A 24,066-nucleotide genomic window follows, 5' to 3' on the forward strand; every position below is an offset into this window, starting at 1 on the left:
AGAGAAGTTAAAAAGAATTCTGTGAGCCAGACACATACAGATGACAAATATTGATATTAAAATCACACATCTCAAAAATGGATTAAAAGGAATCATTCATAAATGTGCTACCAAAGATCAGAGCCACTGATACATAGTATATCGTATAATCATAGTACTATAGTCCAACATTTTTTTAAGTGCTTCTAGCACAGCATGTAGTACTCGAGTCTCGTATACTAAAGCAGTGTTTCTCAACTCGGTCCTGGAGTACCCCTTTGCCAGTCAGGTTTTCAGGATATCCACAATGAATTTGCATAAACTTGATTTGCATACACTGCCTCCATTATATGCAAATTTCGTTCATGCATATTTATTGTGGATATCTTGAAAACCTGACTGACAAGGGGGTACTCCAGGACTAAGTTGAGAAAGTATCCAAGTGTGAAGAATTGCAAATGCTCCTTTTTTAAGATATATATTTTATTAGTAGTAGTTCTATATTTTATTACTAGTATTTCTAGTATTTCTATATTTTATTACTAGTATTTCTTTCTCTCATTTGCCTATAGCCTGTGGCTGAGGCACCATTTACCTTTGATATGGAACTGGATGACCTACCCAAGGAAAAGCTGAAGCAACTGATATTTGAAGAAACGGCTCGTTTCCAGCCTTGAGGGGAGACCACCACACCACAGCCAGAACTTCAACTGGTCAGTATCCCATAAAGAATTCTTAGCTCTCTCCTTCTAGGTAGTTCCTCACTCTCTCATATGTCCTGTTGATATCTCTACCTTATTCCATTTCCATCTGTTTTCTATTTCTCTCATATTTTATAAGTCATTCTCTTTGATTTATGCAGGTTGCCCAGAAACTGGAACCTACAGAACCGGAACATCTGTGGGAGGAGGTGGAAGAACACATGGCTTGGATTGTAATAGCCTCCCTTGCTCACTCCCTTACCCCCAAAGACAAGTGCCACAGGAACATTTCCCCCCTTCCTGCCCCTGATGCCTGCACAGGCCAAAAGCATCACTGGCTTTAGTCCTTCAATTGTCCATCCCATCCTCTCCCCAAAACATCCACAGCTTTTTTTTCTGAAAGCTGACTCTATAATGGTCCTTGCCAGGCCTCTGTCTGTGATTTATCAGTGATTGTCTTGTGACTGCATATTCTGTAGGGACAACAGAAAGGCCTTAACCTCCATTCAAATTCCCCTTTCTCCCAGTACTACCCTCTCCCCTCCTGCTTTTATGGTATTCTCCTTGGCATCATTTTGACTGTCAGGATGGATGGATACTTTTTTTTCTTCTGTATTAGTAGTACTAATTTTTTTGCTGTGGGGGGGTGGTCTAAACTGTTGCTTTTTTGAGAAGGGTCCTGCTGCTACTGCACTCTCATGACTGTATTAAATGTTTCAGTACATTTTCAGAGGTGTGAGAGTGGAGAGTCCAGCACTCTGACACATTGGGCAGGTGAAAGGAAGGGAGCATCCATACTCTGAATGTGTTTCATGGTTTGTTAATTTTGTGTTTAGGATTTTATTATTATTATTGGTGATGGTGATTTCACAGAGGAATCACAAAGAGCATACTAATTTTTTTTTTTTTTTTTTAAAGATGTGGCTCTAAGCCCTTCTTGCTTTACTGTTCTATGATGCTGCCTTGGGGAAATTGTGCTTTTTTATATGTATATAATTTTAAAATGAGTAATCGTATATGGAGGGGCATACTTCTCCCTGAGGGGGGGCAGTTTCTTGCTTTCCTTTTCATTTATATTCTGGGCTTTCTAACTTGTGTCTTTGGGGCAAAAAAGAAGTTATCTGAAACTTAACGTGTGACATATATATTTATAGAGATATATATACACAGTATGTATACAGGACATTTATAGACTATGTATATATATATATGCACTGTATGTATACTATACTGTATATGTATGGAATGTACTGTATGTCTGTGTATATTTGGAGTCTGGAGCAGACAGATGGATATTTTGGTCTGTGAATGGGCTTGTGTGATTTTTAAATAATGGGATATAACCTCTCCCTTGCATGATATCCTTGGCTGGACATTGTGCATTTTAGCTGAAGCACCAGTGCAAGTTTATAAAGTGATTGGCAAGAGGTGGAAAGGATGTGTGGTTTATAGTAGATGGGGAGGGGGAATTGGAGACTGAAAGGGCAGTCTGATCCTTCTTCCCTGAGTTTAGACTGTATAGTAGTCACCAGTAATGAATTTAAACATGGCAGACAGCTGTGCATTGCTCTTGTTCAACTTCTGTTGAGGGAGAAGTGTAAGGGGATCCTAGTGTGGGATGAGGGGAAGATGTCTGCCTTTTGTTTTCCAAATATTGTGCAGTCCACAGGGTGCTTTAAAGAGGAGCCAGAGCCTTTTAACTTCATCTTCCAAGTGCAGCCATGTTCAGATCTGTCATCAGTGACATCACACACTGCATCTAATTGGTCTATTTTGATTAGATGTTAGTGATTTAGATGGTGATGGATCAATGCAATAGCTGTGTCAATGTATGTAATGTCTTAAGTGGTCTTGACGGCTCCTCAAGAAATCATTAACATTTTGTTTAGAAAATGCCCTTGAAGCACTGTATACAGAGACCTGCAGCATGCTCCTTTATGCCCATTCTCATAGAACTTGTTCTGATCCCCAGTTAGAATTAATTCAATTTTGAAGTCAGCTGCTATGAAGTAGACTGAATTATGAGGCAGTGGATATGCTTTGTTCATCTTCTGCTCAGCACAGATAGCAACAGACAGCAACTTTATCTATTGTACAGTGAAACCAGTGCAAGATAACCCATCCAGTGCTTTATAGACCATTGTAAAATTGCACTGCCTGATTGTGGAACTAGGTAACAGGAACTAAGAGTTGCAGAGCAGATACAAGGTATCCAAAGGAGGATTATAGACAGATTTGTTTTAAAGAACATTTTCACTATGTTCTCTCCCTCTCTCAGTATTCTTTTACTGGCTTATCTGTGGATCTCATATGCACATTCCTCAGGAGTTTCCTGGAGAAGCTGAGCAGATACTCGCATGCTTTCTCAGCTGTTGCCGAGAGCCCTGCCCTCTCTTTTTGCACCGTGCTATACCTGTCGATGCTTGTTCCCCTCCCCACTTCCAGCCAATCCTTGCATTGCAAAAACCAACCTCAGGAGAGGAAGAGAAAGGAATAGCCTGGTTTTCATTAATCAAGTTGATTCTGCAGATAAATAACATTAGTTTTGCTGTGGTGGCTTGTTGGTCATGGGATACAAGCCTTCCCTCCCTGTGATTCCTCCACTGTCAGGAAAGCCATGTAAAAAGGCTGCTGTGTTGCCCAGATGGCACAGATCTTTTCTGGAGAAGTTGCAGTCAGAAATTGCTGCTCTGAATGTAATATTTAATCTGTTTGCACTGACTCCTGGAGACTGTAAATGACCTTCAGTGACTACTAGTTACTGCCAGAGTCCGAGTGATTTACCAGTGCTTATTAGTGACTACTTGTTCTTGGTGATTGCTGGTCATAAATTAGTCCCTTGGATCCCCAGATAATTTCAATGTAAGAAAGGGTATGTTTGTAGACTGTAGATTGTGAGAGCATGGGTGGCAGAGCAAGTGGTGCTTTGTGTGCCAAGTTTCACTTTGTAGCACCTCTGAGGGAGGGCCCTGCATGAGATGAAGCCAGAGACTTAGCTACAGTATACACAGATGTTGCTCTGACCAACTGTCCACTTGCAGCAGGGCCAGCTTTTGTTTCTTACATATGTGACTGCAAACTTGAAATTATATAAAAAGGGATTGTTTATTAAAAAGAAATTATATATGTGTATATAAAAAGTTCAGTGTTAGTTTTGTATCTGCTTTGGGGTGGGATGGGTTGGGGTTTGTGGGTGGGAAATTAAAGCGTTCCATACCACCAGTCCTGGGCCTACAGTAGTTTTTGGAGCAGATCCAGAGATTATATTTTCATCAGCCCCTTTGAAAAGGGGAGCCCAATTCAAAGTTAAAATAAATATTCTTCATTATTTTCTGGTATAGTCATGAAAAAAGCATTGCATGGTATCTGAGAGATGTGCACAGTAACTTTGTAAAAGCCTTTGTAGTTAGGGAAATAATGATGATTTTTATCCATTCTATTCAAAATATTGTGATGTACATAAATTAACACATTTACACTGTGCACATACATGCACTCCCATAAACAGATACATAGAGTAATGTACAGGGCATTACTTATATGCACAGCCTCCCTATCTCAAGTGCTAAACATGCATATATCAAGGTCATGACCCTGAGAGGAGTCTATTTCCCATCTACAGTATATGATCAACAGGAACTTGAAGATGATTTCAAGGAGACTGACAGGAGATAGTATTTTAAAAAAAAGGGATTTGCTTTTTAAGCTTCAAATTTAGAATTACTATTTCCTGCATTTTTTAGATCACGAGTCCTGCTCTATTGCATTGCAGGCAGGTTCCCTGCATTCCTTAAAAGTACTGTGAATATAATCATCTGTAATCTGTTTTGGGCTTTTGGGGGAAGATGGGCTAAAGAGCTAAGAAAATAAATAAAGGTAATTTAATCCCTTTGGTAATGTCATAGATAATATGGGCTATGGGAGGGCAACCAGGACCAGGTTACCTGTTGCTAGCAGCAGGAAGTTATATACAATCGTATTTTTTAGCTTTGCAGGACCTGCTGGCCTTTTCCAAGATTTCAACCCCTCCTATCTGAATTACCATAGCAGATCCATATTTTTCAGCCATCTGCATCACTTGTTCCTGCCCATATCTCATCAGGTTTTGTGCATATAACCAAAATGTGCCTGTATAGACTGGGAGTGCTATTTCTGTAGGAGGGGACCATACGATGGGGACAAGTTTGTACATATTAATGTCCCTGCACAACATGTTTTCTGTGTGGAAGAATCAAAATGGTTGTGGTAATTTGGGCATTAAATTGAACAAAAAGACTGGAAATATGGTTATTCTGGGAAGGGCATTGGTGAGGTTTGCATTGTCCCTCCAGCAAGAAGTGCTGTAATAGCAGATGATGTGCAGTATTTTAGTATCTGCCCTTCTGTTTCCATCATACAAACTCCAAAGAAGACATTACAGGTTGCCTATTAAGTTTTCCCTTTGTGGAAATTGATTTGCTTTCCTTATTGACCCATGCAGCCAAGCATCCTATTGGGCATCTCCAGTGATATAAGGTGTGCTGCGCAGCATTTGTTAACAGTGGCTTTCTGTATGCTTCTTAATTGTACAGTAAACTAATAAAACATTCCTGATGTTCCAGGGCTTACTTGTCTCTTTTCTGCATCTTTCTTGTCTCAAAAGGTCTCATTGCAGCTGTGTAGTGTTATCCTTCACTAGTCTAGGAGGTATTGAAAGTGCCCTAATAGAAAGGTCCCATAACAGAGTGGGTTTAGAGAACACTAACTTCCTCCAGATCACCACCTTTCTTGTGGCTAGAGCTGCTTTTCAATGCTCCGCCCCTGCCACCTTTCTATTGGCTGGATCCTACCTATAGCCTCTGCTGCTAGTTACCCTGGAAACGAAGGCATGTTTCATTTGAGGGGGGGTGGAAGATAATAAAACTGCAGCTAGAGGTTTTCTGCTCAGAAAAAAAGATCAGACATAGTAGCCATTCTTCAACCTTATGGACATTAATTTAAATTTCTGTTGAATCTTGAAAATAGCCACAACATTGGCAATTCTAATCTTGAGTACATCTCAAGGTGGACCCAAAGAAGATGCATAGTTTGCCAATAGTTTAATCTGGCTGTGCCCATGGCAACATATATTGGCAGTGCACATAACAACAGCTAAGAAAACTGTATGATGCAGTAAGTCTGTTTTACAATAGAATTAACAAAGGAAGTACAGGGATAGGGAATTTGCCATCTTTATCTGTTGGGGTGTGTATGTGTTTACATGTCTTTATCGCTGGTGTCTGGAGGGATATGATGCCTATAAGAGGGGCAATATAGTACTTGTGAGGACAGTTTGTGATGGGGAAGGAGGCAGCAGAGATGACAAGTTTCATGCAAGGAGTCTGTCATTCTCTTATGAAAGCTTACCTTACTCTTTAAGCCCCTTTTCTCACTCATTACAGAAAGCAGCACAGAACCATATTTGAATAGCTTTTACCATGAACTTAAAACTACACCATGCAGAAAGTTAAATGGATACAAATTTAAAGTGCAGAACTTGCATATTTAGGGGGGGGAGGAATGCTGCCAAATGTGTACACAAAGGTCTTCAGCAGTGAGCATGGCCAAGGAAAATGGGAAATACAGCAAACATTTGCAGCTGCTGTTCTGTGAATGAATATTAACCTCAAAAATTTCTCTGCAGAACTACATATGTGTGTGTGAATGGGCCAAGTGGTCACCTTCTTATCGCTGCACCACCACCTGACTCTTCTGGTCTTCCAGACACACTTCACTTACACACTTCTAAAACATGACCAGGTTTCTGTCAACACTCCTTCCTGGTCAGTCTGGCCACCCGAGGTCGCACCAGTCCCTCTGGTTGCCACCATGTTCTCTTCAACTTTCCCTGGACTTCTGGCTGCTTCCAGTACTATTACCAGTCTCTTTGCTGGTGGATCACTTGCCAGTCACTCTGGTTCTGGCTGCTTCTTTCTGGGTATTTTGGCTGCTTCCAGTACCATTACCAGTCCCTCTGCTGGTCACTCAGCAGACACCATTAGCCTAGTACCTCAAACGTCTGACTGCTTCCCGCTGGGTCACTTGCCAATCACTTCCAACCAGGCTTCCACTGGCACACTGATCTCCCATGGACTCTCCAGTCACCAGTCTCTCCCTGAGGACTCTCCTGGTCACTCACACACACTCCACTGGGCCCTTTGCTAGTTGTCATGCTTGAGCACTCTCCGGTCACACCATGCTCTACTGGACAGGCTTACCAAGAATTAGACATTTGTCAACATTCTTTCCCTCAAGGGTCACTGATCTCCCAAAGCAGCTCTTGCTTTTCCCAGTGCTTCGACAAGGAACAACTCAGGAAACTGGGATTGTTTACCCTCGAGAAGAGAAGACTGAGAGGGGATTTGATAGAGACTTTTAAAATATTAAAAGGATTTGATACAATAGACCAAGAAGCAGCATTGCTAACATTCTCTGATGTGACACAGACAAGAGGTCATAGCCTGAAACTGAGAGGCAGCAGGTTCAGGACAAATGTCAGGAAGTTCTTTCACACAGCGAGTGGTGGGTGCTTGGAATGCACTCCTGGAGGAGTTTTTGGCGGAGACTACTGTACTGGGATTCAAGCGCAGGTTGGATGCACACCTTCTTGCATATCATATTGAGGGATACGATAAAGTCGGGTCTCCAGAAAGGAGTACCTAAATGGGCCGCCACGTGTGCGGAGCACCGGACTAGATGGACCTCAGTCTGATCCGGTAAAGGCATTTCTTATGTTCTTAAGGTACCCCATGAGCGACTACTTAAGAAATTGTGGAGCCACGGGGTGGAATGGGATGTGCACAGATGGATCAAGAACTGGTTGGCAAACAGGAAGCAGAGGGTAGGAGTAAAGGGATAGTACTCTGACTGCAAAGGGGTCAGTGCTGGGACCGCTGCTGTTCAATATATTCATTAATGACCTGGAAACAGAGACGAAGTGTGAAATCATAAAATTTGCGGATGACACAAAACTCTCCAGTAGGGTCAGAACTGTTGAGGAATGCAAAGAGCTATAAGGAGACCTGGACAAACTGAGGGAGTGGGCAAATAAATGGCAGATGAGCTTCAATGTAGAGAAATGTAAAATCTTGCATATAGGGAAAGGGAACTCGATGTACAGCTACACGATGGGAGGGAGAGTACTGGGGGAATGCAACCTAGAAAAAGACTTGGGGGTATTGGTGGATAAAACGATAAAGCTGTGGCACAATGTGCAGCGGCCTCAAAGAAAGCGAACAGAATGTTTGCCATTATCAAAAAAGGTATCGCTACCAGAACGAAGGAAGTTATCCTGCCACTGTATCGAGCGATGGTGCGACTGCATCTGGTGCGTCCAGTACTGGTCGCCGTATCTTAAGAAGGATATCGCGATACTCGAGAGGGTCCAGAGAAGAGCAATGAGGATGATAAAGGGCATGGATAACCTTTCATATGCTGAACGGCTGGAGAGGCTGGGGCTTTTCACCCTGGAAAAGCAGAGACTTAGAGGGGACATGATAGAGACTTATATAAAATCATGAGAGGCTTAGAGAAGGTGGAGAGGGACAAATTCTTCAGACTAGTGGGGACATCAAAAACAAGAGGTCATTCAGAAAAATCGAAAGGAGACGGATTCAAAACGAATGCTAGGAAGTTCTTCACTCAGAGGGTGGTGGACACCTGGAATGTGCTTCCGGGGGAGGTGATAGGATAGCGTACAATATTGGGTTTCAAGAAGGGATTGGACGACTTCCTGAAAGAAAAGGGGATAGATAGAGGGCTACAATACAGGAAATTAAACAATTAGGGAATAAAAGATTTATGTATAAGAATACTTACAGGTGACCTGGGGGGCCACAGCGGGTGCAGACTGCTGGGCGCGATGGACCTATGGTCTGACCCAGCAGAGACAATTTTTATGTTCTGCTCTGGAATTCTTGTTTTTACATCCCTTTTCCAGTCAGGGTGAGTAGAGAGCTCCCAGGTGTTTTTGCAGCACCTCTGTGCAAATGAGCTCCTGCTTCTGAGCCTTCCCTAAGCTGGCAGATGAATATATATCCCATCAAAGTGTGGTGTTTTCATTTTTTATAGAACAGGCACATTGTGGCTTTTACTTCCTTTCTGTATTTTCAAAACCTTTGTTCTGGCTACAAGAAAAATTAGATATTTAATTTTTTTTTTTTTTTTTTTAAGACATGAGATTTTCTCAACCAAACTATGCTACCTTGCACCTGGCAAAAAAATTCTCAAATGCTACCCTTCTGGCATTGTGGGGGTTTCAGGATAGCAGACAGTAGCACAATTTGGCTGGTTGTGATAGCTAGTGCACAGTTTACTGTTTGCTGACTGTCAGGATTGTTGATGTTAGGTGCCATCAACTCATGTTCAAGTCCTAGTGATCTAAAGAGAAACTGGTTGTGTGCTAGTCTGGTAAGGACCTCCAGCATCATTCCCAGAGTTGTTTTCAATGTGTCCAGCCATCTGATTGCAGGTTGTCCTCTTCACTTGGTTCCTTCGATTTTCCCAAACATGATGCCCTCCAATGATCTTTCTCTTCTGATGGTATGACCAAAATATGACAGTTGTAACTTCATCAATTGGGCTTCGAGTGGCGTAGCTGGTTTGATCTCTTCCAGAATCAATCTAGTGGTCCACAATATACACAAAATCCTTCTCCATAACCAAAGCTCAAATGAGTCAATCTTTCTGTCTTGTTTCCATAGTGTCCAGCTTTTGTATCTGTAATTGACCACTCAGAAAATGAGTGCATGGACAAGTCTGTTTTGTTTAGAGTGTTATTTCCTTGCCTTTGAATACTTTGTTGAGAGCCTTCATTGAAGAGCGACCAAGTGCTATTCTATGGAGTATTTCTTCCCTGCTAGTTGCTTCTTTGTTTACAAAAGAGCCCAGGAGACTGAAAACCTTTACAACTTCTATTCTATCACCTTCAAACTCAAAATCTTCATCATTTTCAATATTCATGTTCTTAGTCTTGTTCATGTTCAGTTCTAATCCCATGTTATGACTTTTGGCTTTGACTTTTCTCAAATATAGCATGTCATCTTTGCTTCTGCTGATGAGCGTTGAATTTAATGCCTTTATGAAGAGATTCACCCAAGGCCCTAAACATAGTATCTTTGTTTTCCAGATTCAATAACAGAACAAATCACCTGCATTGCCTCTTCACAATGATCTTGGTTATCTCAGAAATCTGAATAATCATTTCTGCATAACCTTTCCTATCCTTCCCAACCCATAGCTCCACTGTCACAAATTCAACATACACTTCTCCCTCCGTATTCCCGTTGAATGCAGGCGGACCATAGGCGTGAATAAGGAAAAACCGCAAATAACTTTTTATATGTTTGCGTTTTTTAGAAAACGTTTTTATTATTATTCACGGTTTTTGAAATTAGCAGCGATTTCAGGGCTTGGAGCAGGCAAGCAGCAATTTTAGGGCTTGGAGAAGGCAAGCAGCAATTCCCAAAGAATTAAGGGCTTGGAACAGGCAAGCAGCGATTCCCAGCGATTTCAGGGCTAGGAGCAGGCAAGCAGCGATTTCCAACGATTCAAAGAGAATTTAGGGCAAATAGCAGGCTACCAGCGATTCAAAGAGAATTTAGGGCAAATGGCAAGCATCGATTTACCAGCGATTTTCTCCATACGTGCTGGGAAGAAGCCTTTCAATGGATGCTGGGAAGCAGCGTTTTTCTCAGTGCACACAGGGAAGCAGCTATTTTTGTGGGAGAAAGCATGGAAGCAGCGAATTTGTGGGAGAAAGAATGAAACTGCGATTTTCAGAGTGAATGATAAGCGATAAACTTTTTTATCAGTAAAATAAAAGGAAAAAGAACTTTAATGATGATGTAATTTGGGGGGCGGAGTCAGCAGCCATAAAATTGTGAATAAGCGAATCCACAGATACGGAAACCGTAGATACAGAGGGAGAAGTGTATAACTATGAGCTTTGTGTGGAAGTCCTTCCCATATAATAATAATAATAGCAGTTTATATACCGCAGGATCATGAAGTTCTATGCGGTTTACAATGATTAAAAAGAATGCTACAATTGAGTAGCGCTTACATAGTTTAAGGTTAGTGACTAACAGAATATGAGAGCGGTTGTTGTGGGAGAGATTGTGCGGATCAGCTGCCTAGGTAATTCAAGAACAGATATGTTTTTAGGTGTTTCCTAAATTCACCATAGTTGTTTGTATGCCTAAGTAGTTTTTCCAGGTCTTTGCCCCATGATGCCGCTTGATAAGAGAGGAGATATTGATGGTGTCTTTTAAATTTACATCCTCTAACCGGTGGGGAGACGAACTTCGGGTGTGAGCTTCTCTTAAGTTTGTTGGTTGAGAAGGAGAAGAGGTCAGTTATATATTTAGGGGCTAAACCGTATAGTGCCTTAAAGGAGAAACATCCCAGCTTAAACTTCGCACGTACCTCCATTGGCAACCAGTGCAGGAGTCGGTAAGAAGGGGTTATGTGATTGGACTTCTTCAACCCAAAAATCAGCCTAACCGCTGCGTTCTGCAGCAGTTGTAGTCTCTGCAAGTTTTTCTGGGAGATTGCCAGGTGGGCGATATTACAGTAGTCCAGATGGCTTAGTTTAAGGGATTGTATCAGAATTCTGAATGATAAAGTGTCAAAGTATGCTCTGATGGACCAAAGCTTCCAGAGAGTAAAGAAATCCCTTCTAATCAATGAGTTCCCTTTGGTCTTTCATGGTTAGGCCTTGGTTAAGTATTACTCCCAGAACCTTCATTGTAGGTTGAATAGGGTAACTGAGTTTGTTGATGCATAGTGATGTTTTAGTGACAAGTGAGTATGGCGAGGCTGCAAAGAATTTTGTTTTTTCTGAATTAAGCTTTAATCTAAATTTGGTCATCCATTGTTCCATCAAGTTTAGTACTTCTGTTGCCATGGGGGTAGCTTCAGAGAGAGAAGTGGCGAATGGAATAATGATTGTAAAGTCGTCTGCATAACTAAATAATTTTATTCCCCGCTGGGCCAGTTGTGCACCTAATGATGACATATAAACATTAAAGAGCAGTGGGGATAGTAGTGACCCCTGAGGAACTCCAGATGGGTTGCTCCAGGTATTAGAGAGGTTATAATTGAAACGTACTTGATAGGTGCGGGATATAAGGAAACCTCAGAACCAGTCCAATAACTCTCCTCTGATGCGTCCAAGCATTGTAACATTTTCACGTGATCCACCAAATCAAAGGGAATTCTGTGTAAGAAAGAAGTTATTTTCCTCTGTTATTTAGAGGGTTTCCTTCTGAAATTTTCTCTCCTGGGCACAGTGTATTGATGAACCTTCTTGTCCGGTTTGTCTTGACTAGATTGCAAGTTCTTTCGAGCAGGGGCTTTCCTGTATTTTGATGTACAGTGCTGCGTATGTTTAGTAGTGCTATAGAAATGAGTAGTATCATCTACATAGCATGGGTTTTTAATATTTTGGCCACCAACTTTGAAACCAATATGCTTTCCTTCCAAATTTGCTTTCTGAAGAATGCTTTGCTATAAAGGTTGAACAGATAGGTGACAAGATGCATCCTTGCCTGATGCCATGTTTAGTGGAAACCAATTAGTGTTGCCATATTCTGTTCTCAATGCTGCTTCTTGATTTTTGTAGATGCTCTTTATCATCTGAGTTATGTGTTTGGGTATTCCCATTTGTGCTAGAGTTTTATTGTCGAAGCAAAAGTATATAAGGCCTTCCGGCATTATTTGCTCTTCTCCAGTATCCATCTACAATTGGCAGTAATGTCTCTTGTTCCTCATCCTTTTTTGAAACCAGCCTGAACTCCGGGTAGTTCTTGCTCAATGTATGATAGTAGCCTTCGTTGTATTATTTTCAGCAATATTTTGCTGTGTGTGAAATTAATGCAATCATTCTGTAGTTGTTACAGTTCTTGGCATTGCCTTTCTTCAGTATAGGTAGGAACAGTGATCTTTAATCGGTTGGCCATGTTTTCTACTTCCAAATCTGTTGACACAGTTAAGTAAGGCCATGATGACACCTTCTGAGCCTTTGACACAGAAAAAGAACTAGATATATTTTAAAAGAAATCATAGCAATAATTAAAGCTTTATCGAAAAACAAGTCAAGTGGTATTGACAGTATTCCAACTGAATTAATCAGTTTCCAGTTCAATTTCCCCAATGCTATCCTCATTGCCTTTATTGTATAAATTTTCCATATATTCTTTCTATCTCTTTTTGATGCTTTCTGGATCATTCAATATAATTCCATTGCTGTCTTTAAGCATCCTCAATAGAGGCTGGAATCTCTGCTGCAATCTCTTAATATCCTGACAATGCTAATCTGGTTTTTCCATTTACATGTTCCAATTCAGTTTTCAGACAACTATCCTTTATATATAGTTCTTTGTCTTGCCGAACTTGATGTTGAAACACTTGGTTCATTTGTGATACTTTATCACCAGAAAGTTTTGCTTGTCTTCCTTGTTCTGCTACTTTTCTGGTTTCTTTGAAATTCAAGGCAGTTTTTTGGCTTTCTTTCTCTCCTGGAGTGTTTTTAGCTTCATCACTAATTAGTTTTGATATCATTCCATAACTTTGGGCTTATTGATAATGTAGCCAAACTTAATGACACCCCAAGAAGAGGTGGTAAGTGCAGCTGTGCTATTAGAAAGCCAGTATCATGGGGTAGCTGTAAGGGAGGAGTGGTACTCCTTATTTTCTCTCCCAAAATGGCCCAGCCTACCCAACGTCTGATGCTCCTTTGATCCCTCCCAGGACCTACTGGCAGTTGTCTTTATGGTGCTATAATGGTCTCCAGGGGCAGGTAAGTGCTATTCTGCCAACCTGGAAGGTGCTGGAATCCAAAGTGACCCTACTACTACAATACTATGGCTGAAGGAGGGGATCAGATGCACAAAAGGAAGGATTGGACCTGTGTTGGTTTGGGAATAGTGCCTCCTTGTCCTATGGTGCATAGTTTTATGCTTGACATGTACCACATTATATAGTGCATGATTTGAACGGATGCTTTCATGATATCTGGTACTTCATGAAATGTGGCATCTAGGCTGTATTACCTGACTGCCCTGTGCATTAAATGTAGGGCATGCCCCTTGTATGTACCACACTCACTGCATATTTGCTTTAAATGTGTAGTAAGTAGGCATACTCAAAGTGCAATATGTGGTCACGAGTACTGTACAGGTTGCCTCCTGTGTTCAACCTTCTCTGCATTGTGTGACCAATAATGTGTGCACATCCTTGTATGTTATCTGTGTGGTTAAGTTTGCAGTAGCTTTCTGCATCAGCCCTTTATTGCTTGATCATTGCTTTCCTGAGATCCAAGCTTGAGAGAAGAAAAGCCAAATTAGGAAGAAATCGAAATATACCTCTCCCAATAGGGTTGTCCAAAAAAAATTAACACATTTTGTTCTGTAAATAAAAAACAAAATTTAACTTAAAGTTTAGGGGTCGCCCTATCTCGCTGTTTTTTTAACCACTGCTAAACTTAACAGTATATTGTAATTTTTGTGCATTTGACAAATGGTCTAAGACATAAGAGCCGCCATTGATGCAGAAGGAAACTTCTTTCGGTGGCCACTAGCCGAAGAACAAATAGCTTCTGTTCATCTTTTGTCAAAGTACTGTATTTTTTTTATTCCTTCTTGTAATGCATTCTTTTGCAGTTGTTTGAAGGTCAACTCTACTCATACAGCAAGAAATCACATTCTGTCTTTGCTTCTATGGGAATTCTCGATCTTCATTTTTAAGTTCAGACATAACATCTTTTTTTTTAAAATATCAAACTACTGAGCCGGATTCTCTAAAGTTCTCATGCATTTAATGATGGTGCTAAACCATTGTTAAATGCATGTATTATAATAATAATAATAATAACTTTATTCTTATATACCGCCAACAATCTTGCGACTTCTAGGCGGTTTACAATGAAGAGAAACTACAGACAGCGAATTACAGAGTATAGCATTGAACATCTAGTGATAGTAACAGGAGAGTTACAGGGCTGTGTATTATATGGTTTCACAATGAGTAGCATTATACAGTCGACGATATTCAGAGCATAAGTAGGAGAAGAGAAAGGAGATTGCGCTTTGAGTTACAAAGGTGCAAGGCTGCGAAGGTGAAAAAGATAACATAAGATGTTGATGAGAAGTAAGTTGTTAAGTTGGTACATTTGAACGAAGGACGGGCACCAGTGGGAAAAACTGGTAACAATTAAAGATAGAAATTTTGGCAGAAGAGGGTAGACGGACTCCTTGGGATGGGAGGAGGCTCCGATTTTAGGGGAGAAGTCTGGTTAGGTTATAAATTTCTTAAACAATGTGGTTTTTAGTTCTTTCCTAAAGATACTATATGATTCTCTGGCGGCATAAGTGAAGTAGCCTGTCCAAGTTTGCAGTCTACCTGCTTGGAATTTGAATGTTCTATTATTATTAAAACTGATTAAATCTGATTATTAAAACTGCTCACTCTGATCTTTTCTGTGCTTTCTAGCAGCCTCTGATTGTACTATGCAAATGTATAGTGAGGTCATTAATATTAAAACTGTAGTATAATGAGGTCATTAACATTAAAATGACACCTCTGGGTGCTTCTCAAAAAGGAACAACCCTTCATTTGCGAGGAATCGGGGCTGATATTTCCTGACAGGCAGTATCTGAGATGTCATAACCTTAACTTTCCTGTTAGTGCTTGAGTGCTGATTGGGCCAGGCACCAACAGGAAAATAAAATGGCTCTCAGATCCACCACCAGCCCCAATTCCTCATAAATGTAGCCCAAAAAATGCCTGGTGGTCTAGTGTCCCCCCCTCCCCCCACACACACACCCACACCCACCCCATGCGGAAAATTGGCAGGAGAGTGGAATCTCTGGAAGAGTATATAGTTGCAGGGACTAGATTTGGGGATGGAAGCAATTTGTGGAATAGTGCAGTTTATTATTTATAGTCCACCTTTTACAAGGTAGATTGCAAGATTAAATACACAATAAATATACAAACAACAATTGAGGTACATTTTGAGTCGAAACAATTTTTGCAGTTGCTGGAGAAGTTGGGGTAGTTTTGACATGGGACAATTTGAAGAGGTATTGAGGCAGCTGCAGGTGAAGGTATTTAGAGGGTGGTACTTGGGAGAGCAGAAAATTAGGAGAGTTTGACAGAAAGAATTCCTTAACTGCTAAGTTTTTTTCAGTTTCTATGTTACAGACGCTGGAACTCATTTTCTTGTAGAAATGCATTGGGTCTTTTTGGGGGACCATTTTGTTAAATTTTCAGTGTGTTATTTTGCCCTGGACAGACAATCTCAACCCCTTTTGTATAATTCTTTCCAGCTTCTGTTGGATTGGAAAGGATATTAAAAGGAAAAGTAATAAAAATGTACACCTGGATCAGAAAGTGCTCATGAGAAACAGCCAGTCAGGCTTATGTCAGGGCTGCATTGACCAATCTCTGTACCTAGAAAAACAAATAGATGGGAATAAGTAAGATTAGGGTCATGGCACACCAAAGGAGGTAGAACTGCTCAAACCAGCTCTACAGGAGGGGTGGAATTTGCTCTCTTTCGCCCTGTCACTCCCTGGCTTTATTGCTCACGTTCTCATTTTGCACAGGGAAGCTGACAGTGTCTTTTAGTGTGTGGTCCCTCTGGAATTACAGTCAGCGTTTGCAAGCACTCCATCTCCCTCTCTCGCTATGGGCCGTGCTCTCTACTATGCACTACCTCTGCTGGGGGGTTATTCCTTGACATCCTGGTACCTCCTGAGGAATCCACACTACCTCCACCAGAAGAAGCATCTTTCCTTCAACTGTCATCACATCTCCCACCGAGGGGGTAAGTTGGGATGGGGTTCAGGGAGGGAAAAAGCAGTGGTTAGTGATAGTAGAAAACTGAGAGATATATAATGAAATATATTACGTTGAAGGTTCCACCCCCTGCCCTACGTCCCTGAGAAAACCTTCCTGTAGTGCTGAACAGATCTGTGTGGAGTTCTAAGAGACCAATTTACATTCAAGGAAGTCATTTATTTTTTCAGCAAATCAATTATTTTGTAGTTGACCCTGTCATACTATCATTTGTCCTAGGTTCTTGAATCTTACATCATACAGAGCCATATTGTGCAGTAATTTAGTACTGGATTAAGGCTTTTGAGACAACCAGAGCACTTAAATTGAACTATGGAGGTGGTTCCATAGGGCCAGTACTTAAAACAGTAAAGCACATTTGATGTTAGAGACTGTATTCTCCTCAATATATTGTAGTACATAAGCTCCAAACAATACAGAATGACTTTGGATGTTTTGAGAAAAACATTCAAAAATCGGGCGGAGAAAATGCCCATTTTCAAACCTGCAAAACATCTTTTTTTTTTTTTTCCTTCAAAAATGGCCCACCTCGATGTTTTGTCCAGCTCAATGTTTTAATGGACTGGCCACACAGACAAGCCAGCAGAGCAGTAGGGCATCCTAGGGGCCACAGCTATGAACTTCACAGTAAGGGTGCCAGCTACACATCTCACTGCCCTCCAAAACTCCCCCAAAGCCTACTGTAGCCTACCATCCCAATAGCCCTTATGCCTGCAGGTGGCACTTATATGGTTGTGGGTTTTTGGGGGTAGACTCACACTTTCCACAAGTGTACTAGTTAGGATAGCATATGGGCCTAGGTCCCTTTGCAGTCTACTGCATTGCCCACAAGGCTACTCCAGAGACCTTGCAGCTCTGCTAGGACTGGCCATATAATTTTCAGCTGTCATAGAGACAGATATGTACTGTCTCATGCAGATATTTGGGAGGTGGGAGGGAGTCAGTGACCACTGGGGAAGGGTGGAGGATATATTTTCATCCCTTCAGTGGTCATCTGCTCAGTTTGAGTACCTTTTGGGCCCTTATTTGTTTGAAAAACAAGTCTAGCCCAAAATGTGCCTTGGATTTTTTGTAAGATGTTTAAAAAAGTGTCCCACAAACTTTCTCGAGCTGCAGCACACTAAAGGTAGTGGCTGCAGCTGGGGGCACCCGGAAGTGGGTGGGTGTTGCCGTGATGACATCATATACATGATGTCATCATATCAACATCTGTGCATGCGCAAAGGTCCTTCAGAAGGGCCCTGAGATGCCAGTAGGCAGGGCCGCCATCAGGGCAGTACTACCAGTCCTGCATTCAGAGGCCCGGAGCTGACAGGGGGCCCAGGCTCCCAGGCCACAGTTCTTCAACCGCCGGTCCATGGACCGGTGCCAGTCCCAGTGGCGTACCTAGGGGGGGGGCGGTCCACCCCAGGTGCACAGGAGAGAGCTGGACGGGGGACTCGCGGAGTTCAATACATCTCGAGCCGCGAGGCTCGTCTTCTGTTCCTACCTGCCCTGCCGCTCACATATAGCCGATCGGAAGTGTTCCCCGATGTCAGCGCTGACGTCGGAGGGAGAGCTTAAGCAAAGCCTGCCCTCTGACGTCAGCGCTGACGTCGGACAATACTTCCGGTCGGCTATTTGTGCGTGGCAGGGCAGGCAGGAAACAGGAGACAAGCCTCTCGGCTCGAACTCCGTTTTGCTGAGAAAGTTGCAAAGATGGGCTGGGAGGCAAACACAGAACACAAAAGGGGGGAGGGAGTGCATTTTGGACACAAGGCATGAACTTGGGAGAGAGGAAGGGAGGGAAAGAGATGCTGAGGTAGGGGAGGGAATGGGTTTTTGGACACAGAAGGCATGGACTTGGGAGAGAGGAAGGGAGGGAAAGAGATGCTAAGGTAGGGGATGGAATGGGTTTTTGGACACAGAAGGCATGGACTTGGGAGAGAGGAAGGGAGGGAAAGAGATGCTGAGGTGGGGGAGGGAATGGGTTTTTGGACACAGAAGGCATGGACTTGGGAGAGAGGAAGTGAGGGAAAAAGATGGTTGTGTACATGGGGAATAGAAGAAAGGAGAATTTTTGGTCATAGGGAGGGAGGTACAAATAGTGGCATACCATGGTGGGGGAGGGTGGGGGGGGCGGTCCGCCCCGCCCCGGGTTTACATCCCAAGGGGGTGCACAGGTGGCCACCCTCCAGTGTTCTCCCTAGGCCGGCAAACTGCGGCTCTTTAGCCACTTGAGTGCCACCGCCACCATCGGGAACAGGCCGGCACCAAGTTCTCCCTGCTTTTCCCTGTGGGGCCGACCAACTCTCGCCACTCGCGTCAATTCTTACATCGGAGAGGACGTTCTGGGCCAGCCAATCACTGCCTGACTGGCCTAGAACGTCCTCTCCGACGTTAGAATTGACGTCGGGTGGCGAGAGTTGGTCAGCCCCGTGGGGAAGAGAAGCAGGGCGAACTCGGTGCAAGCCTGTTCCTGATGGCGGCAGTGGCAGCCTATTCCCCAGTGGCGGTGGCAGCATTTTCCCAATGGTGGTGGCATAGGAGAGGGCAGGGAGAAAGAAAGAAAGGGGGGCACAGGAAGCCAGAAAGAAAGAAAGGGGGCAGGGTGAAACAAAGAAAAATGGGGCACGGAGAGAGAGAGAAAGACAGACATACAGAACGAAAGAGGGTATGGAGAGAGAGAAAAAGAAAGAAGGGGCAGGGTGAAACAAAGAAAAAGTTTGGGGAGGGATGAGGGCTGGAGGAGAGGAAGCATACAGGAGGCTGAAAGAAGGGAAGAAATATTGGATGCATAGTCAGAAGAATAAAGTGCAACCAGAGACTGATGAAATTACCAAAGGTAGGAAAAATTATTTTATTTTCAACTTAGTGATCAAAATGTGTCTGCTTTGAGAATTTATATATGCTGTCTATATTTTGCACTATGGCTCCCTTTTACTAAACCGCAATAGCGTTTTTTAGCGCAGGGAGCCTATGAGCGTTGAGAGTAGCGTGGGGCATTCAGCGCAGCTCCCTGCGCTAAAAACCGCTATCGTGTTTTAGTAAAAAGGGAGGGGGAATATTTGTCTATTTTTGTATAGTTGTTACTGAGGTGACATTGCATAAAGTCATCTGCCTTGACCTCTTTGAAAACCCGCGGAATATAAATGATAATTAACATTTTCTCTGCGTACAGCGTGCTTTGTGTTTTTAAAATTTTATAGTTGGTAGATCATTTTGACTTGGCCACAAAGGTAAGGAGGAGGGAGGGAGGGGAGCTGCTGAAAGACATCTAGTAATCCTTGCAGGCTTGACTGTGCAGGGAATTATTTTTTAAAAATCATGTTTTGTTATGTGACTGGCATTATTTAGACTTTAATTTCTATGAATGAATAGAATGAAAATGATATAAATTACTTGCTTGTTTTTATGTGCGTGCGCTGAAGGAAAATGGAGAGAGAGTGGGCTAAGGACGCTGAAGGGAAATGGGGAAGAGAGAGTGGGGAGAAGACGCTGATTTATAAATTGACAATTGTACAGAATATTGTTTCTTTTTTATATTCATCCATAGCTGCATGTTAATGATGTGCTCATATGCACTTATTTATCATCATAACATATACATCATCATTAACATGCAGCTGTGGATGTGTAAGGACAGGCTGAGGAGGATGGATGGGAAGGAAGGAAGGTGCACATATCAACATATCGTACATTTTTAACATGCATGATGCAGCTATAGGCAAGCTGAGGAGGATGGGATCATACAGATGTGTATGTTCAGATATGCGCTCAGATGTGTAGTTTTTTCTGATATATTTATTAAGCTTACAGTATTTATAAAAACACATTTAATACTTGTTACAAAAAATATTGTGCAATTGTGATCTACTTCTGGCCTACAAAGGTCAAAAGAAATCCTTAACTGAGATTTTACATTCAAAAGTGAATTATAGCTACTAGCACTATTATTTATTATGCAGATGTTTGTTAGTTTGTTATTATTTCAGTATTAGACATATGTTAGTTTAGAATAGATAGGTATAGATTAGTTTAGTTTAGGTTAGGTTAGAGCCCTGCTGAAAGAGTCTACCTTGACGTGGTTGCAGGCTTACAAATCTTTTGGTCAAAGAGTGCAGCGACAGAGAAAAGTATGTGTGTATTCGACCCATGGAAGAAGGGGGGGTCGGGGGGGAAGGGGTGCGTGGGGGGCCCAATAGGATTGCTCAGTAAGGGGCCCAGAAATTTCTGATGGCGGCCCTGCCAGTAGGGGGTGCCAGCAGGGAAGAGGGCTAGAACGAAGGAGAGGCACCGACACCGGCTGACTGCCTACAGAACATGCCTCTCGCTGTTCTGTAGTCGGCCGGCACCAGCACCTCTTCTCCTCCCCAGTTTGCCGAGGCACATAGTTTGCAGTACACTGCTGTAAAACGTCCCAGTGTTAATCCTGCCCAAAACACCTCTAACATGCCCCCTAAAGATTTAGACGTACTGGAAACAAAATGACCAGAAAGACATCTACAAAGTCAGTTTTGAAAATGGCCACTTGGATGTTTTGACTAGTAAGACATCCATGTGCCGGTATATGCCGTCTTTTGGACATCTATCTTTTTTGAAAATGAGCCACATGGGCTACCTAGCATATCTATATCACTGTTTTAACAAAGCATCAGCCACCTTGGTGCTTCAAAGATCCTCTTTTTCATCCCTGTATTAGTTATTTCATTCCTTAGATTGAGGATATTGGGACGGGGGGGGGGGGGGATTCTGTGCAAGTCACTTAACCCTCCATTGGCCCAGGAACAAAAACTTTAGTTTGTGAGCCCACTAGGACCAGAGAAAGTGTGCATTGAGTTGTCTTGTTTGTCTCTCAAAATTAGATTGTAAGCTCTTTTGAGCAGGAACTCTCTCTTGTGTGTTTAATGTACAATGCTGTATGCATCTGGTAGTGCTATAGAAATGATAAGAAGTAGTAGTAGTAAAGTATCTGCATATAATGAGAACCACTCTGGTTGTCTTTTTTAGTTCCAATCTGTTTATTATAAAATCATACAGATATAGAAAACATAGAAACATAGAAATAGACGGCAGATAAGGGCCCACGGCCCATCTAGTCTGCCCACCTTAATGTCCCTCCCCTACCTTTGCCCTGTGAATAGATCCCATGTGCCGATCCCATTTGGCCTTAAAATCAGGCACGCTGCTGGCCTCAATCACCTGTAGTGGAAGACTATTCCAGCGATCAACCACTCTTTCAGTGAAAAAGAATTTCCTGGTGTCACCTCGTAGTTTCCCGCCCCTGATTTTCAACGGATGCCCTCTTGTTGTCGTGGGACCCTTAAAAAAGAAGATATCTTCCTCCGCCTCGATGCGGCCCGTAAGATACTTGAACGTCTCGATCATGTCCCCCCTCTCTCTGCGCTCCTCGAGCGAGTATAGCTGTAATTTGTCAAGCCGTTTTTCGTATGGTAGATCCTTGAGTCCCGAGACCATCCGGGTGGCCATTCTTTGCACCGACTCCAGTCTCAGCACATCCTTGTGATAATGCGGCCTCCAGAATTGCACACAGTATTCCAGGTGCAATTGAGGTACAATATAGCAAACAAATCAGATATTCACAAGCAAAATATAATATATATATTGATAATATCATAAAGATTGAATATAAACATCAATGGGAGCCCAAAGAGATTGGGTCGATAGTTTCTGTCGTTGTGGCATTTTTTCAGCTGCATATTGTTCAAATCTTTTATAAAGGCATAAGGAATTCTACCAGAAGGTGAAATTCAGACGAGACGCTGACTTCCAATTTTGAACGACGTGTTGAATGCCTATTGAAATCATAATATCAATCAGCTTGTCTTCGCAAAGACTGGTTTTAAAGCAAGGATGAAGAGAGCGCTTAACAATAATATCAAAGGAGAGATCAGCTGTACATTTAGTAATATGACATACAAAGGACCAAATCTGCATCCAAAAAGGTTTAATAAGAGGACATGAGAATAACATGTGACTAAGCGATCCATGCGATTGTAAGCAATGCCAGCAATTATCATCAGTAGAGAGGTTTGCTTTCTTCTTTTTATAAGGAGTCCATATCGCTCTCCACATTACAAATAGAAGTGATTGAGACATACTAGCTGATAATAAGGGTCTGTTAATTTTTGACCATAATCTACACCATTCCGTATCAGTCAACTCTCCATCTAAATCTTTGGACCATTTGTCAACAATGGCCGGGGATGATTTATAATAGAAATCTCTTAAGATCTTATAATAAAATGACATAGCTTTTCCTATATCTATAGTCGTAGTACTCCATATATAGATGGACGAGGTATCAGATAATTGTATATTGGATAGAAGAGAGTATAGAGTTGACCATTGATGTTTCTTAGTTGAGAGAGATGGAAAGGATTCACAGAATTTGGAAAAGGGCAATAACTCAGATCCATTATAAAGGGACCGAACTTGCCACACACCTGCATCTTTCCATTTCTTCCAGTTCAAACATCGTTTGTTTAGTTTCAATGACATATTGTTCCAGAAGGTCATATCCATGTGGGAAAAGATGGAATGTACTGCTACCTTATCAAATGCTCGAAGTGCAGTATGAGTTGCTGGGAAGAGAGGGAAATTCTTGAGACATTTAGGCATAGTCATAGTAGGAAGAGCATATATAGGAATTGGTTTACTAATGGAAACTTCCAAGTTTAACCAAGAAGGGATTACAAAAGGATCATCTGATGCTCTATATGTTATCCAGTAGGAACCATATTTGGCTAAGGAGGCTAAATGATATTTATAAAAATCAGGAAAATTTATCCCCCCTAGGGATTTTGCTGCTCTCAATTTGCTGAGCGCTATTTTAGGTCTTTTATGCTGCCATATAAAAGAAGTTAATTGACTGTCTATCCATTTGTACAATTGTGGTTTACATAAGCTTGGAAACATGATGAGTTTAAATAGAATTTGAGGGGATAGAGTCATTTTGATTGCGGAAATACGACCCCACCAAGTAATATAAAGTGGAGACCATTGTGATAAGGTATTATTTATCATTTCTTTCAATTTAGCGATATTGAAGTCCATAACAACTTCAGGGTCTTTATGAACATATACACCAAGATATTTTATAGGCGAAGTGGACCATGAGAATGAAAAGTTTTGTATGTCAGAGTATGAAGCATGGTCATTAAGCGGAAAGATGACTGATTTGCTCCAATTTACTTTATATCCTGAGAAAGACGAGCATATTTCCGTCAGGGGGATGAGTGCAGACAGAGAATCTTGAGGATTTTTAAGAAAAAGCATAATGTCATCAGCATATGCTGCTATTTTAACGTCTTGGGGTGTTGAAGGTATTCCTTGTATGGAAGGGGATTGTCTAATTGTGGATATCAAGGGTTCTAACAAAAGATTAAAAAGGAGAGGTGAAAGAGGGCAGCCTTGCCTTGTTCCCCTATGTAAAGGAATTGGATTAGAGAGTGAGTTATTGATTAAAATTCTAGAATGTGGTTTCCAGTATAATGCGCGTATCCAA

The 24,066-nt window shown here is 41.9% G+C and overlaps 2 protein-coding genes and 1 long non-coding RNA gene across 3 annotated transcripts in view; 2 read left to right on the forward strand and 1 right to left on the reverse strand.

Moving 5' to 3' along the window:
- The window catches only part of MAPK3 (mitogen-activated protein kinase 3), a 105,876-nt gene extending 100,593 nt beyond the window's left edge, over positions 1-5,283 (forward strand). Inside the window, exons 8-9 of the mRNA XM_033944443.1 lie at positions 552-692; positions 842-5,283. Coding sequence (XP_033800334.1) covers positions 552-656 — 105 coding nt within the window. The 3' untranslated portion in view covers positions 657-692; positions 842-5,283. The remainder of the gene's footprint in view (positions 1-551; positions 693-841) is intronic.
- Positions 5,284-16,187: 10,904 nt separating this feature from the next.
- GDPD3 (glycerophosphodiester phosphodiesterase domain containing 3) overlaps positions 16,188-24,066 on the forward strand; it is a 112,103-nt gene continuing 104,224 nt past the window's right edge. Inside the window, exon 1 of the mRNA XM_033944922.1 lies at positions 16,188-16,527. Within this exon, the coding sequence (XP_033800813.1) occupies positions 16,389-16,527 (139 nt within the window). The 5' untranslated portion in view covers positions 16,188-16,388. The remainder of the gene's footprint in view (positions 16,528-24,066) is intronic.
- The window catches only part of LOC117360694, a 135,120-nt gene continuing 133,281 nt past the window's right edge, over positions 22,228-24,066 (reverse strand). Inside the window, exon 4 of the long non-coding RNA XR_004539490.1 lies at positions 22,228-22,354. This is a non-coding gene — a long non-coding RNA (uncharacterized LOC117360694). The remainder of the gene's footprint in view (positions 22,355-24,066) is intronic.

Source organism: Geotrypetes seraphini, chromosome 5 (assembly GCF_902459505.1).
Source record: "Geotrypetes seraphini chromosome 5, aGeoSer1.1, whole genome shotgun sequence".
In the NCBI taxonomy this organism is placed as follows: Eukaryota; Metazoa; Chordata; class Amphibia; order Gymnophiona; family Dermophiidae; genus Geotrypetes; species Geotrypetes seraphini.